This window comes from Seriola dumerili, unplaced genomic scaffold (genome assembly GCF_002260705.1).
Source record: "Seriola dumerili isolate Sdu_G_001 unplaced genomic scaffold, Sdu_1.0 BDQW01000337.1, whole genome shotgun sequence".
Taxonomy (NCBI): domain Eukaryota; kingdom Metazoa; phylum Chordata; class Actinopteri; order Carangiformes; family Carangidae; genus Seriola; species Seriola dumerili.
This window is the reverse complement of record NW_019174592.1, coordinates 1,960,797-1,973,336: the sequence shown is the minus strand read 5'-3', so window position 1 is coordinate 1,973,336 and position 12,540 is coordinate 1,960,797. Positions and strand designations below refer to the sequence as shown.

The 12,540-nt window shown below is 38.9% G+C and overlaps 1 protein-coding gene across 1 annotated transcript in view; it reads right to left on the bottom strand.

Moving 5' to 3' along the window:
* Positions 1-936: 936 nt before the first annotated feature.
* The window catches only part of mpzl3 (myelin protein zero like 3), a 21,529-nt gene continuing 9,925 nt past the window's right edge, over positions 937-12,540 (bottom strand). The window contains exons 3-6 of the mRNA XM_022760491.1: positions 8,179-8,392; positions 6,532-6,688; positions 2,505-2,574; positions 937-2,245 (exon numbers count right to left, since the gene is read on the bottom strand). Coding sequence (XP_022616212.1) covers positions 2,156-2,245; positions 2,505-2,574; positions 6,532-6,688; positions 8,179-8,392 — 531 coding nt within the window. The 3' untranslated portion in view covers positions 937-2,155. The remainder of the gene's footprint in view (positions 2,246-2,504; positions 2,575-6,531; positions 6,689-8,178; positions 8,393-12,540) is intronic.

The following is a 12,540-nucleotide window of genomic DNA, read 5'->3' as shown; positions in this document are numbered from 1 at the left end:
ACTTTAAACAAGAGGCACTTCCAGAGCTCCATTAACAAAAGTTCACTTGATTATGGCCTGTGCTGTGCTTTTGGTATTAACAGACTCAAGCTGGTGATTTATATTGCCTTGTAGTGTTATATCTTTGTTCTTGAAGGACTTTGTATGTGATGGTACCAACCCTTTTTGGCTTGGTGACCCTGAATTAAATAATAATAATTCAATAAAAAAATCCTGATCCTGGGACCCCTCGTGAGGTCCTGATCACCAGGTTGGGAAACAGTGTGTTAAGGAATAATCTGGTCCTTAATGGCAACAACTAACTTGTTGCCTGAGGAACTGTGCATCTTCAAAATGTGACAAATCAAAGACTGAATTTATGGTCATACAATCTGAATATGATGCTACTTACCAAGGTATCATGCACATCCTGACATCACTGATCAGTGCACTCACTGGACATGAATTTTCAGTGGCAAGGGTGGAGCTGGTTCAGCCATTGCTGGTGGGTGTGGCCTCCTCTTCCTAGGAGAGTTTTGTATTTCACTGTTAACACTTGCTGTGATTTGCAGCCAGTAACAATAACTTGACAGCCGAATAAGCAGATCTACAGTGAAATATGTGCATGTAAATGATACACTATCAGGCAGTGACAATATTATGACCGTTCAGCCTGGGTAATAAAAATAAAAAAATCTGAATAACCCCCCATCTCCAACAAGGTTTATGCAGAAAATGATGTCCAGGCAGTCAGTTATCAGTACATTCTTTCTTCAATCAATTTTTTAAATATTTTTTTTCCCTGCCTGACATCAGTAAGTTGTTGCCATGGTAGTTCAGATGAAGCAGGAATGATAATTGTTTCACCATAGCTGTGTGTGAATTATTAAAACTTAGAGGGCATGAATGAGCTGAATGAGAAATAGAAAAGAAATGAGACAGAATGAGGACTTATCGTTTTCTGTGTTCCATTTGGCAGCTTTTTATTAGGTCTTTTCATGACTCTCTAGTCCCACAACCGCGCAGATGAGACAGATGCTGCCGCAATTTGCGAGTGAAGCTGTGTGACTCCAGCCTGTCCTCAGAGTTTTTAAAGGAATATTCAAGAACATTCATGAATAGTGGAAGAGACTCATTCATGAATAGTGCAACAGACCAAACAAAGAGAGAGCTGGAGGAGAATATGGTGGCCGTATGTTATCAGCTTTGCTAACAAATGGTCTCCTGTTTGCTAACGAAGATGCATTAATGTAATTAACAAATTCTTTATATCAACTTAGTGTAGTCATGTTCATCCTCTCACAAAGCCATAAACTATTTATTTATGCAAAAACATTTCTAAAACATTAATCAACACTAGCAGGCTAATTTTTCAAAATCAAAACTCTACATCCAGACATCCTCAAAGTATACTGAGTGGAACGATGGCACACACACATTTACCGCTGACATGGTAGAGTAAAATTCTGAAAAATATTTCAAAGATATTGTAGTGTTGTGTATCAATAGTATTAAGTGGTCACAACTAATGTTCCAAATCAAACCATTTATTTTCTCTCAAAATGTTAAGGATATAACAGAAATATTCCACTACAGCTCAACAGAAGCAGGTTTCATACAGTACAGCCGCTCAGACACAAGCAATAAATTAGACAAAACATATCTATCTCCTTCACAATAAGAAAGTGAAACATAAAAATCATCAAAGATATAAATATATATATATATATAGTGCTTGTCTGTGTATTTGTGTTTGCATGCACGGAACGATACCGACAGACACAACAAACAAATGTCTCATCAAAACCACGAGCTCTCAGATTAAGGAATGAATACCTCTGATGCCTCACAGCACACTGGTGTAAAAGCTGTGAAGTGGTTCCAGGGAAACCTTTAGACATTTAGCTCATGGACAAAAGGTAATCAAATTAGTGGCAGTCTGTATTTTAGAGAGTGAGTGTCATGTGAAGTTGAACAATTCAGACTGTCTCAAGACAAAAATAGGAAAAGGGGTCACAACAAAAAGTTAAATCATTCACCATAGTGACTGGGTGAGTGGTTGATGGTGGCACAGAAGACATGAATCCAGAATTGATTCCTATTCAGTACCTCCCATTTTTAAAGGCACCATGTGGGTCCATATGTTGCAGTTACATCTCCCAACCACCAGGGTTCTCTAGCACTGAGACTCAGCAAAGCCTTCGTCTGTGGGAGGCTGCTTTTTCAGGTTGTAATGCTCCTCTTCATCATCTGAGTCCTGGAGACACTGGAGAAGCAGAAAACTAGACAGTCAGGTGAAGCTACATACAGACAGAGACACACACACACACACACACATATACAATATAGACCCAGACAAAATAACTACATCGGAGAAATCAATATTTTATGAACCATCAAGTCCTGTTGTCAGACTCAGAGGGCATATAAAATTAAACATGTGAAACAGATCTGGCAGACATGTCTCATTAAGTTATTTATGTATTGAAAGGTATTGTGCTATAATGAAATGTTCGGTACTGTACCATCAAATATAGGTCACAGCATGTGGCCCTCTTTACTTTGGACCCCGGTGGGTGGATGCCGTACTCCTCTCTGATGGATGTGGAATGGACAACAAAAGCTGGTCAGTAATGACATTAATGGCACTCACTACAATAACAAAGCCTGCTTGTTACATTTTGACACAGTGTTTACATGCTTCATAGGTGTGAATGAGGAAAATGTCATTTGAACAACAATACTTTAAAACATACTCATCATTGTAAAATAAACCAGTGCCTAAGTTACTGTATCATACAATGCACAAAATGTGTCCCTCTTTTTAAATATGCAACTTGTCTTTTCAATATGTCTTCTTTTTAATGTGTCTCTGTCATACAGCCCCTGACCAGTGGAGAACGATATCTCACTCTAGACCTGCACGATGTGAGGAAAATTTGCGATGCGCGGCGATACTGTTTATTGACGATATTAAATGTGATAAATAAACAAATATTGAAGTGTGCACACACAGTTTTGCTGAGCAAAGGTGAATGAAGAACACAGACAAAAGGTCATCTCGTCCATCCTCCTCCCTGTGCTGCAGGTAACATTGCGGAGAGGGGGGAGGCTGCTGTCTCAGACTGCAGCTAGAAGTTTACAGCAAATGAAGCTGCAGTCTACACACAGAAAGTTTTCCTTTTAGCTTGTTTATAACAGTTCACTATTAGGTTGACATTAGCATGCTGCGATCGTGAACAACATGGATGGAGATGTTGCCTTTCTTTGTGTTTAAGTCTTGTTGAACAGGTGGTGTGATGAAGGATGCTAATTGCTTTTTTACGCGCAAAAGTTGTGAGGACACTCACAGAGCTACGACCGTGATTGTTTTCAGCTCTAGTGCAAAGTTCACTCCTCACTGGTCTCCACTGCCGCCTCTGTGCTGTGTGTGTGTGTGTGTGTGTGTGTGTGTGTGTGTGTGTGCGTGTGAGGCTGCAGCACACATGCCCTGCCCCATGAAAACCCTGCATGCATGGCATGAATAAATAAAAAAATTTTTTCTAATTCTACACGTTTCAGTCAGTCTATTGCGATGTGTTTATTGCAAGTTTATATCGCGATGACAAGATTAATCGATCAGCACTAGTATTAACATGCGTCTTCAGTGAACCGATCACAAGTGGACAGCTGCAAGTACGTCAGTTCACACCTGACTTGCGTCTCCACATGCGTCCCGATTGACCACTTGTGATTGCATCTCTCCTACCTGCTTTATACACAAATAACCCCTCCGTGCCCCACTCGCTCGCTCTCACACACACCATAGACTGTAAATAAAGACAAACACATGAGCACATTAACAACGGACCCGTCTGTCGATTGGCTATAAACAACAACTCATACCTGTTTATTTGCATAAAAGCAGGGAAGTGAGATCCGATCACAAGTGGTCAATCGAAACGCATGTGGAGACGCGTTATAAAGTCAGGTGTGAACTGACGAACTGAGAGCTGTCCACATGTGATCGGATCACCCGAGACAGATGTTAATACCAGGTCTGAACAGGGCCTATGAAACTGTGGCGGGACTGATCAGACTGTGTCAGAGGATGTCAGTATACGTAGGCGTCCTTCAGTGTGGCCCATGATGCATTTGTGTTCACACTGCTAAAAGAATGTGGACACACACACACACACACACACACACACACACACACACACACACACACCCCACCTTTGAATGTGGTCCGAGTGATCAGATCTCAAATGCGTCCTCAATGCATCTTGGGTGCGTTCACAGTAGGGTTGTGCCAATGGACGATGGTATCAGTGATCGACGATCATTAGAATGATCGCCAATTGCTCATGCCTTTGCAAATGTCAAGACAATTTTTTGACTTGTTTTCCCATCAATGTAGTTTCTTAGTATTTGTAGCATTAAATTAATACTAAATTTAATTTGCCTGCCACAGTTTAACTTATATAACTGCATATAACTGACGCTTGCAACACGTACACACACGCCGAAGAGATCGACAAACAGACAGACAGAACACGTCATTTAGCTCAGTTTCGGATCCTGCTGCTTTATATGGTGGTAAAAAGAACTTCTGGGGTCAATGAGGGACACACTCGCTTTTTTGGCCACTCCTCTTTCTCTCTCGCTCATTGGGTAAACTGACGTTACCCCGTCATGTAGAGAGCTAATAAAAACAAACAAAATAGTCATAGTTGTCATATTGACATTTAAGGTGTATTGACTGATTTCGAGACAGCAATCACGCAAGAAAACACAAAGTAGATATTATGGAAATGACAAATAAATCTGATTCTGAATAACTTATAAATGTTTGAACTAAGGCTTTACTCTCAGACTTTACTGACTTACAACAAACATAGTACAATGATTTAAGCACATTCTCACCAAGAGTGATTTCTATACTACACATTAAAAGATTAATTAAACATTTGAGGAAATACAGTGATCAGCTGGCTTTTATGGATCAAAAAGCTTGGGGCAGAATCATTCCTATACAAATGCTGTGTAAATAATTCACTTAGAGATATCAAGCAGTCCGCTCTCAGTGCTCCCTTTGGGTCTTTTCACGCATGACAACATATGGAGAGAAAACTTTAAACCGTTGTAGTCTTTGTACTCTCTGTGTAAGTGCGTGCGAGTGTGTGATTGTGTGTATGCACCATGTGATATCTTCAACAGTGGCTCAATGAGTTCAGCTTTCACCCTGACTAGTCAGACTGGCCTTGGAGCAGGAGAGAGCCACACTGCAGTTCATGTTATTTTAATTTATGTTTTAATCTTTAAATTAGTAAATAGCTTGGCTGTCCCTTTCATTACTTTATATTTATGTCATAAATATGCAAATGTCAATCCTCATGAGAAATAAAGAAAAAGGAAAAGAATTTTGGTTATAACAGTCATGTGCTTGTTGTGATCAATTTGACCTGGGCAGAGCTGTTCACTATAAGCAGTTTCCACTGTATGTTAATTCCTCTTTTGTGGTGAGAGTTGGATGAGAAGAACAATTACACTCTTGTGTCTGTCCATTCAATATAGAGCTAGAGTGAGCACACAATTAGCTTAGCTTAGCATAAAGACTGGACACAGAGATACCACTAATCTGGTTTGGTCCAAAGGTAACAAACACTGTCTACCAGCACCTATAAAGCTCACTAATGAACACACTGTATATCATTTGTTTATATCTGTAGATTAACTCAAGTTTAAAAACAGCATATTTTTGGCCTGTGTTCATGTTAACTAAACTGTCCAGCTGCTAGCTCCAGCTTCATATTTACTGTTTATGTATTAGAATGAGATTAATCTTCTCATCTAACTCTTGGCCCAAAATCCACTATTCTTTTAAAAATGTGTCCCGTTTCCTGCTGTAAGAAGACGCTTGAATGCAGCTTACAGGGTCGTCTATTGTGGATTTGGGAATTCCAAATAAAGACAACAATGGAAAGAAAACAAAAAAGGAGATGTTGTAATGCTGCAGTTTAGATAGTGCTGGATGTTCACTATACACTGTACACATGTATTTATTTATTTTTTTTAAAATGATGTAGCTTCTGAGGTCAAAGCAAATAATGACAACATTGACCTTTTCTGAATAATAAAAACAAAGATAACAGACGGATGTGAACTTGAGTTGCTGCTCACTGGTTATATAATCTGTCAAGGTAATTTATGCAATCTGTTCCACATGTATTACAGTGGAGTAACGCTTGTTCGTTTATATCCCTGTATTACTCCAGTCCAAAGAGCAAATACCAGCTCCAGTGTGACTTTAAACCACAGAGTGTCGCACTATAAACCTGCCTGTAGATGAGCTAATTGCAGACATTAGTGCCGGACCTCTCACTGATTCACTGCAACTTTCTACGACAGGCAGATCCTTTGGGAATCAGACCCCTGACTCAAATTCAGATTCTTGTTTAACCTTCATCAAACTGGCAATGCAGAGCCACATCCATAACCATCAAAGGCTGCAATGACTGACTGACTGACTGACTGACCCACAGCAGTGATTGGCTGATTGAAACTACTCACCCCTCTGTGACCTCTATGGGTGATCTGTAGCCCTTCGATTGGTTGTGTTGTTTCTTGGGACAGAACATCCGTCCAATCAGAATGAGGGTGACGACAGTGGAGGGGATGAGGATGAAAGCGAGGAGAACCGCAACATCAGAGAAGTGAATGCTGGGGGCTGTGGAGGGAGAAGGAGGCGAGGTCACTCAGATGGACTGGTGTTAACAGGCTGTTTATAACAACACATACACATGACGTTATACCATCTGCAAAGCATTCATTATATACTGTACATACACACTGTATACATCACACACAGTAAATATAGCAGTCATAAATGTGCACTTGCACTAAATAAACAATCGAATAAGACTGTTACAAATTCAGAAAAACATACCTCTTTTCTTTTTTGGAAAATAAACTTTTTTGCTTTCTTACCAAGAAAATAAACTTTTTTGCTTTCTTACCAAGAGTGAGATGAAAAGATTGATACCAATCTCATGCCTGTACAGTGAACACGCAGCTGGTTAGTTTAGCTTAGCTTAGCACAAAGACTGGAAACGGGGAAACAGCTGGCCTGGCTATGTTTAAACCACCACCTCTAATTAACACATTATATTGTGTTTGTTAATCTGTACAAAAACTGAAATGTGAAAACAACAAGTCACTGTTATCCATGGCATTATGTGTCTTGGCTAGGACCAGTCATATAACATGTTAGTAAGCTTCAGCAGCGCTGGTGGGCGCTTCAGTATTTACATATTCACTGCGCAGATGTGGAGGTGGCTACGATCTTGTCCCTGAACAAGAAAATCAAGTAAGCGTATTTCCCAAAATACCAACTACTGTTTTATAGAACCCTGGTCTTCATTAACATTAAAACATTTTATTTATTTTTAGTATGATGACTTTCACAATTATTTATATCAGTCTGTAAAAGTACATAAGTTAGATCTAATGAGTTACCCTCCACTGCATCCATGCTTCTAAGCATCAACAGTCTGCTGACAGCAGAGGCAGGCAAATACATATGAGTCAAAAGAACTAACATCATGACAGCCTTATACAAACACTAACGAGATGTTTGGATTAGTCTGCTACAAGAAATATGTGGCAGTCAGTGGAAGCTTCTTCCTCTCAGTGCTGTCACTGCATGTATACAGTACACAATTAATTGCAGGAAAAGCCAGATCCAGACACCTAAGGTGAAATCAGGACAAACATTGATAAATAAATGCATCTGGACTACATTATAAGAGTCCAGATCTGACAGCTGATGTCTTGCATTGATTCAAGTGTTCAAAGTTTTGAAGAAGCCATAGGAAGTTAAATTACTATGTTTTTTTGACATAGTGAAACTAGAATGGCGCTCAGTAAAGTGCATACCTTTGCCTAGGCCAAACAAGCCAACATGTTTGTCTCTTATAATAGAAAAATAAAAGGAAAAAAGGATCAAGATTCAATATTATTTCCTGAGAAAGAACTGATCCACACCAAACTTTAATGGGTTCTGGCCTATGCCCCATCCCTCCACCAAGTTTTGGTATAAATCGGTTCAGTTCTTTTTGTATAATCCTGCTGACAAAAAAGCAAGCCAACAAACAGTTGAAAACAACCTCCTTGGCAGAGGAAATTAGAAGCCAAGGAAGTGTATGTGTGCTGTCTTACCCTTGGGTGTGACGGTGAGTACAGTGTGTGAAGTCGGGGACCCATGGACGTCAGGAGGGTTTCTGACTGAGCATGTGTAGGTCCCATTATCATTCAGCGTGGCGTTGATCAGAGAGATGGAGGCATCCCCGCGTGCAGGGGTTCCCTGCCACTGGATACGACCCACGAACTGACCCTCAGGCGGGGGGAACGCCCGTGAAGAGAAGTGGAAGAACTGGTAGAAGAGAGGAGGTTAAAACAAATTACATTTTATTTGTAAAGAAATAGATGGGAGTTTGCCCTGAGCAGGGGTGTAACATTCCTGTTCATTGATTTTATTCTTGCCTAATCCTCAGTGACTGACACACCCGGATCGGACTCAAGGAGACAAAAATATTAATGCGCAATGATATGTTGAGCATTTCTTATTCCCTGTCACATGTATAGAAATCTCACCATGAGAGCAACACTTAAATAATTTTAATTATTGATTAGCTATTGTGCATATAATAAGAATAATCACTCCTAAATCTAACTTAGCATTTTTCTGCCTAAGGGAAAGTGTCTAGCGCAACAGGTGGTGGGACAGATGGTGGTTGGACATTTTCTTTTGGCAATATTGTCAATAACAGCATGAAGAGAGCTCTGCACTTAGTCTAAGAAATATGAATAAAAATCTGACCAAGCAAAAGGCAAAGAACATTGATGTGTGTGCAGAGATCTTGCAGCGAGAGAGAAAATTTGAACTACAGGTGTCTCAGAAAACTTTACCTTTGCCTCTAAGTTTAGCACATCAGTCTGTTTTCCACAACAAACTCCATCCCTTCATCACTCCCACGTCAAGCTGACCCAGACCTCTCAAAAACACTACATCCAGAGTGGAAGTGTGTTGTGTGGGCAGAGAGGGGGGGGGTGAAAAAGTGGAACTACCACAGTATTTATTTTTCACACAGTCAACAAAGACTGGAGAGTTTCTGTTCTAATAAGTTTTGTGAGTCCCTGATTAGTCACCAGTAACCAGAGACTAGAAAGGAAAAAGAAATCGAAGATAAAAACATATCAATACAAAAAGGAATTGGACAAGTGATCAGTGATGCAAGGAGTAAAAGGATTTGTTGTCACCTATTCTCTGTTGGGTCTTAGATACTCTTTACATGCTGCTATATGTTCATGCTGTTATTTTACCCTTTGTTTATTTTCTATACATTCAACTTCATTTTAATGAGAGCTGAAAGAGAAACCATATGACAAAGAGAAACAACAAGAAAAGTGAAGCTGTCCCAGGATTCAGGCACGGCTCATCTATTGGTGATTCACATACTGATATGAATGAATCCAGTCTGCAGAGCTCTGAGCTTGCAGTACAGTAAAGTAAGATCAGTTTAGAAGTACAGTGGCTTGGTTAAAAAGGATAAAACCTAACTAGAACCCTTACATTATGATATAGAAAGACAGTTGGTAAGTGCTTATGTAATATGAGTGGCAAGTCATTATTCTTCCCAGCTACATCTTGTATTGCGCTGGTTGAGTCAGATGAGCAACATGAAGACATCAAGAGGCTTTTAGATTATTCGCAGAATAAGATCAGAGCTGCACGGCCTTCATCTCTACTCTGAAAGCAGAGCAGAAGAGAGTTATAGATTTCTTCTAAAATCCCCAATGGGTGTTTCTGCATCCTGCCAATTCCTGCACCTCCTTCCACACAAGACATAAAGTGTTCTAAAAGAAAAAAAAGGCAGAAAACTGCTCTTAGAGCAAACAGAAAATCGGCCTATAGTATAGCAGTATATAGTATATAAAGTTACGAGACATGGGCAGTATGTGGCAAGTCAACACTATCACACTACCACACTACCACATGCCCCTGAAGATTTCTTCTTTCAGCATTACAAACAACAGATCCATAATTGCCATGATTCAGAAATGAGAGTCAATACAGATAAAAATAACACAATTCATGGATTCAACAGAATGTGTGTCACACATTCAGGATGTTACTACATTGAGTGCTTGGTGACAATTATTATGAGTTAACCATTGTTCTATTATTATCATGCAATAATACAATACAAAAATATGAAGAAAAAATAAGCAGACATGTCATAGGATGTATAAAATCTGTCTGCATTACCAGGTCTCGCAAGGGATGAACAGTCTGTATATGATCTAGGTGCACATGTTAACACTAAAAGTATTAAATACATCAATACAAGTCATGCATGATGTGTAAGGAGCAGCACCAGAGAATACTATGTCAAAGACAAATATTTAAACGAAACATAAAACTAAAGATAGTATAAATGTTAAGTACTTGTGTAATATGTTATATATATATATAAGGGTGTCCTAATAGTATTGCCCTCTCAACCCGGCGTCCTTGTTTCTAGCAAAAGGATAACTGTGTTAATTCAAAGTGATAGACAGGAGTAATAGTGTTTTGAGAGGAATTGGTAGCAGAGAGAGGGGCGGCATTGTTGAGAATTTTTAGTTCAGGAAAAGTGGAGTTGTTTCAATGTTTTCTAGTAACTGTGTTGAGTGTTTTCCTCTGCTTCTTGTTGTGTGAGTATTCTTCTCGTTTTGCACGTGTTTTTTTGTCTCTCTTTTGTACATTCTTTATTCAGTGATCATTATGTCTATAGGCTTTTCTGTTGTCTCTCTTTAGCTTTTTTTTATTTCCGCCCGCCCCCGCGAGATAAATTTATTTTTTGTTGTTTGGAAAAAAAAATAGTATATAATTAATTTTCTTTTTTTCTTTTTTCACCCAGCTGATAGTCGTCTGTCATACAGTGGTTGTGAGCGCAGTTTGCAGCAGCATTAACGGACCATTACAGCAGGCTTCTCTCGTGGTCTCTTCTCCTCTTCTCCACTACTTTGTATTGCAGTTTTTATTTCTTTTTGCTGTTAAGTCTATATAATGCGGCCGTTTTTGAATGACTATAACCCGGTCAGTTTGCATTTAATTGATTGTTATTTTTGATTCGATGGTAAGTGATTGTATTTTTTTTTTTAATTTTTGGTTCCACAAACAAGAGTAACATAGCTCTCTTGGACATTAATGTGATGATGAATGGTATTTGCTTGATAATTGATTTTTTTGTTTTATTCTTTACTTTTTATTTTTTGTATTTATACTGTATTTGATTCTGCAGGGACATTGAATTTCTCTAGATGTGTTTCGCGTGGATAGGAGTCTGAAGATATGTCTCTCATTGTGTGTGAGCGTCATAATTTGTGTGGTCCCAGACATTGCGTGGTCACAGAGTGTGATGGAATCCTAGCTGTGTGACTGTGAAGTTGATCTGATCTTGTTTTCTTCACGTTTATTTTTTATCATTTGTTGGTACGTATATAAAAAATGTTCATGCTGTTATTTTACCCTTTGTTTATTTTCTATACATTCACCTTCATTTTAAGAGAGCTGAAAGAGAAACCATATGACAAAGAGAAACAACAGAAAAGTGAAGCTGTCCCAGGATTCAGGCAGGCTCATCTATGTGATCAATACGATATGAATGAATCCAGTCTGCAGAGCTCTGAGCTTGCAGTACAGTAAAGTAAGATCATTTTAGAAGTACAGTGGCTTGGTTAAAAAGGATAAAACCTAACTAGAACCCTTACATTATGATATAGAAAGACAGTTGGTAAGTGTTTATGTAATATGAGTGGCAAGTCATTATTCTTCCCAGCTACATCTTGTATGGCGCTGGTTGAGTCAGATGAGCAACATGAAGACATCAAGAGGCTTTTAGATTATTCGCAGAATAAGATCAGAGTGCACGGCCTTCACTCTACTCTGAAGCAGAGCAGAAGAGAGTTATAGATTTCTTCTAAAATCCCCAATGGGTGTTTCTGCATCCTGCCAATTCCTGCACTCCTTCCACACAAGACATAAAGTGTTCTAAAAGAAAAAAAAGGCAGAAAACTGCTCTTAGAGCAAACAGAAAATCGGCCTATAGTAAAGCAGTATATAGTATATAAAGTTAAACGAGACATGGGAGTATGTGGCAAGTCAACACTATCACACTACCACACTACCAACATGCCCCTGAAGATTTCTTCTTTCAGCATTACAAACAACAGATCCATAATTGCCATGATTCAGAAATGAGAGTCAATACAGATAAAAAATAACACAATTCATGGATTCAACAGAATGTGTGTCACACATTCAGGATGTTACTACATTGAGTGCTTGGTGACAATTATTATGAGTTAACCATTGTTCTATTATTATCATGCAATAATACAATACAAAAATATGAAGAAAAAATAAGCAGACATGTCATAGGATGTATAAATCTGTCTGCATTACCAGGTCTCGCAAGGATGAACAGTCGTATATGATCTAGGTGCACATGTTACACTAAAAGTATTAAATACATC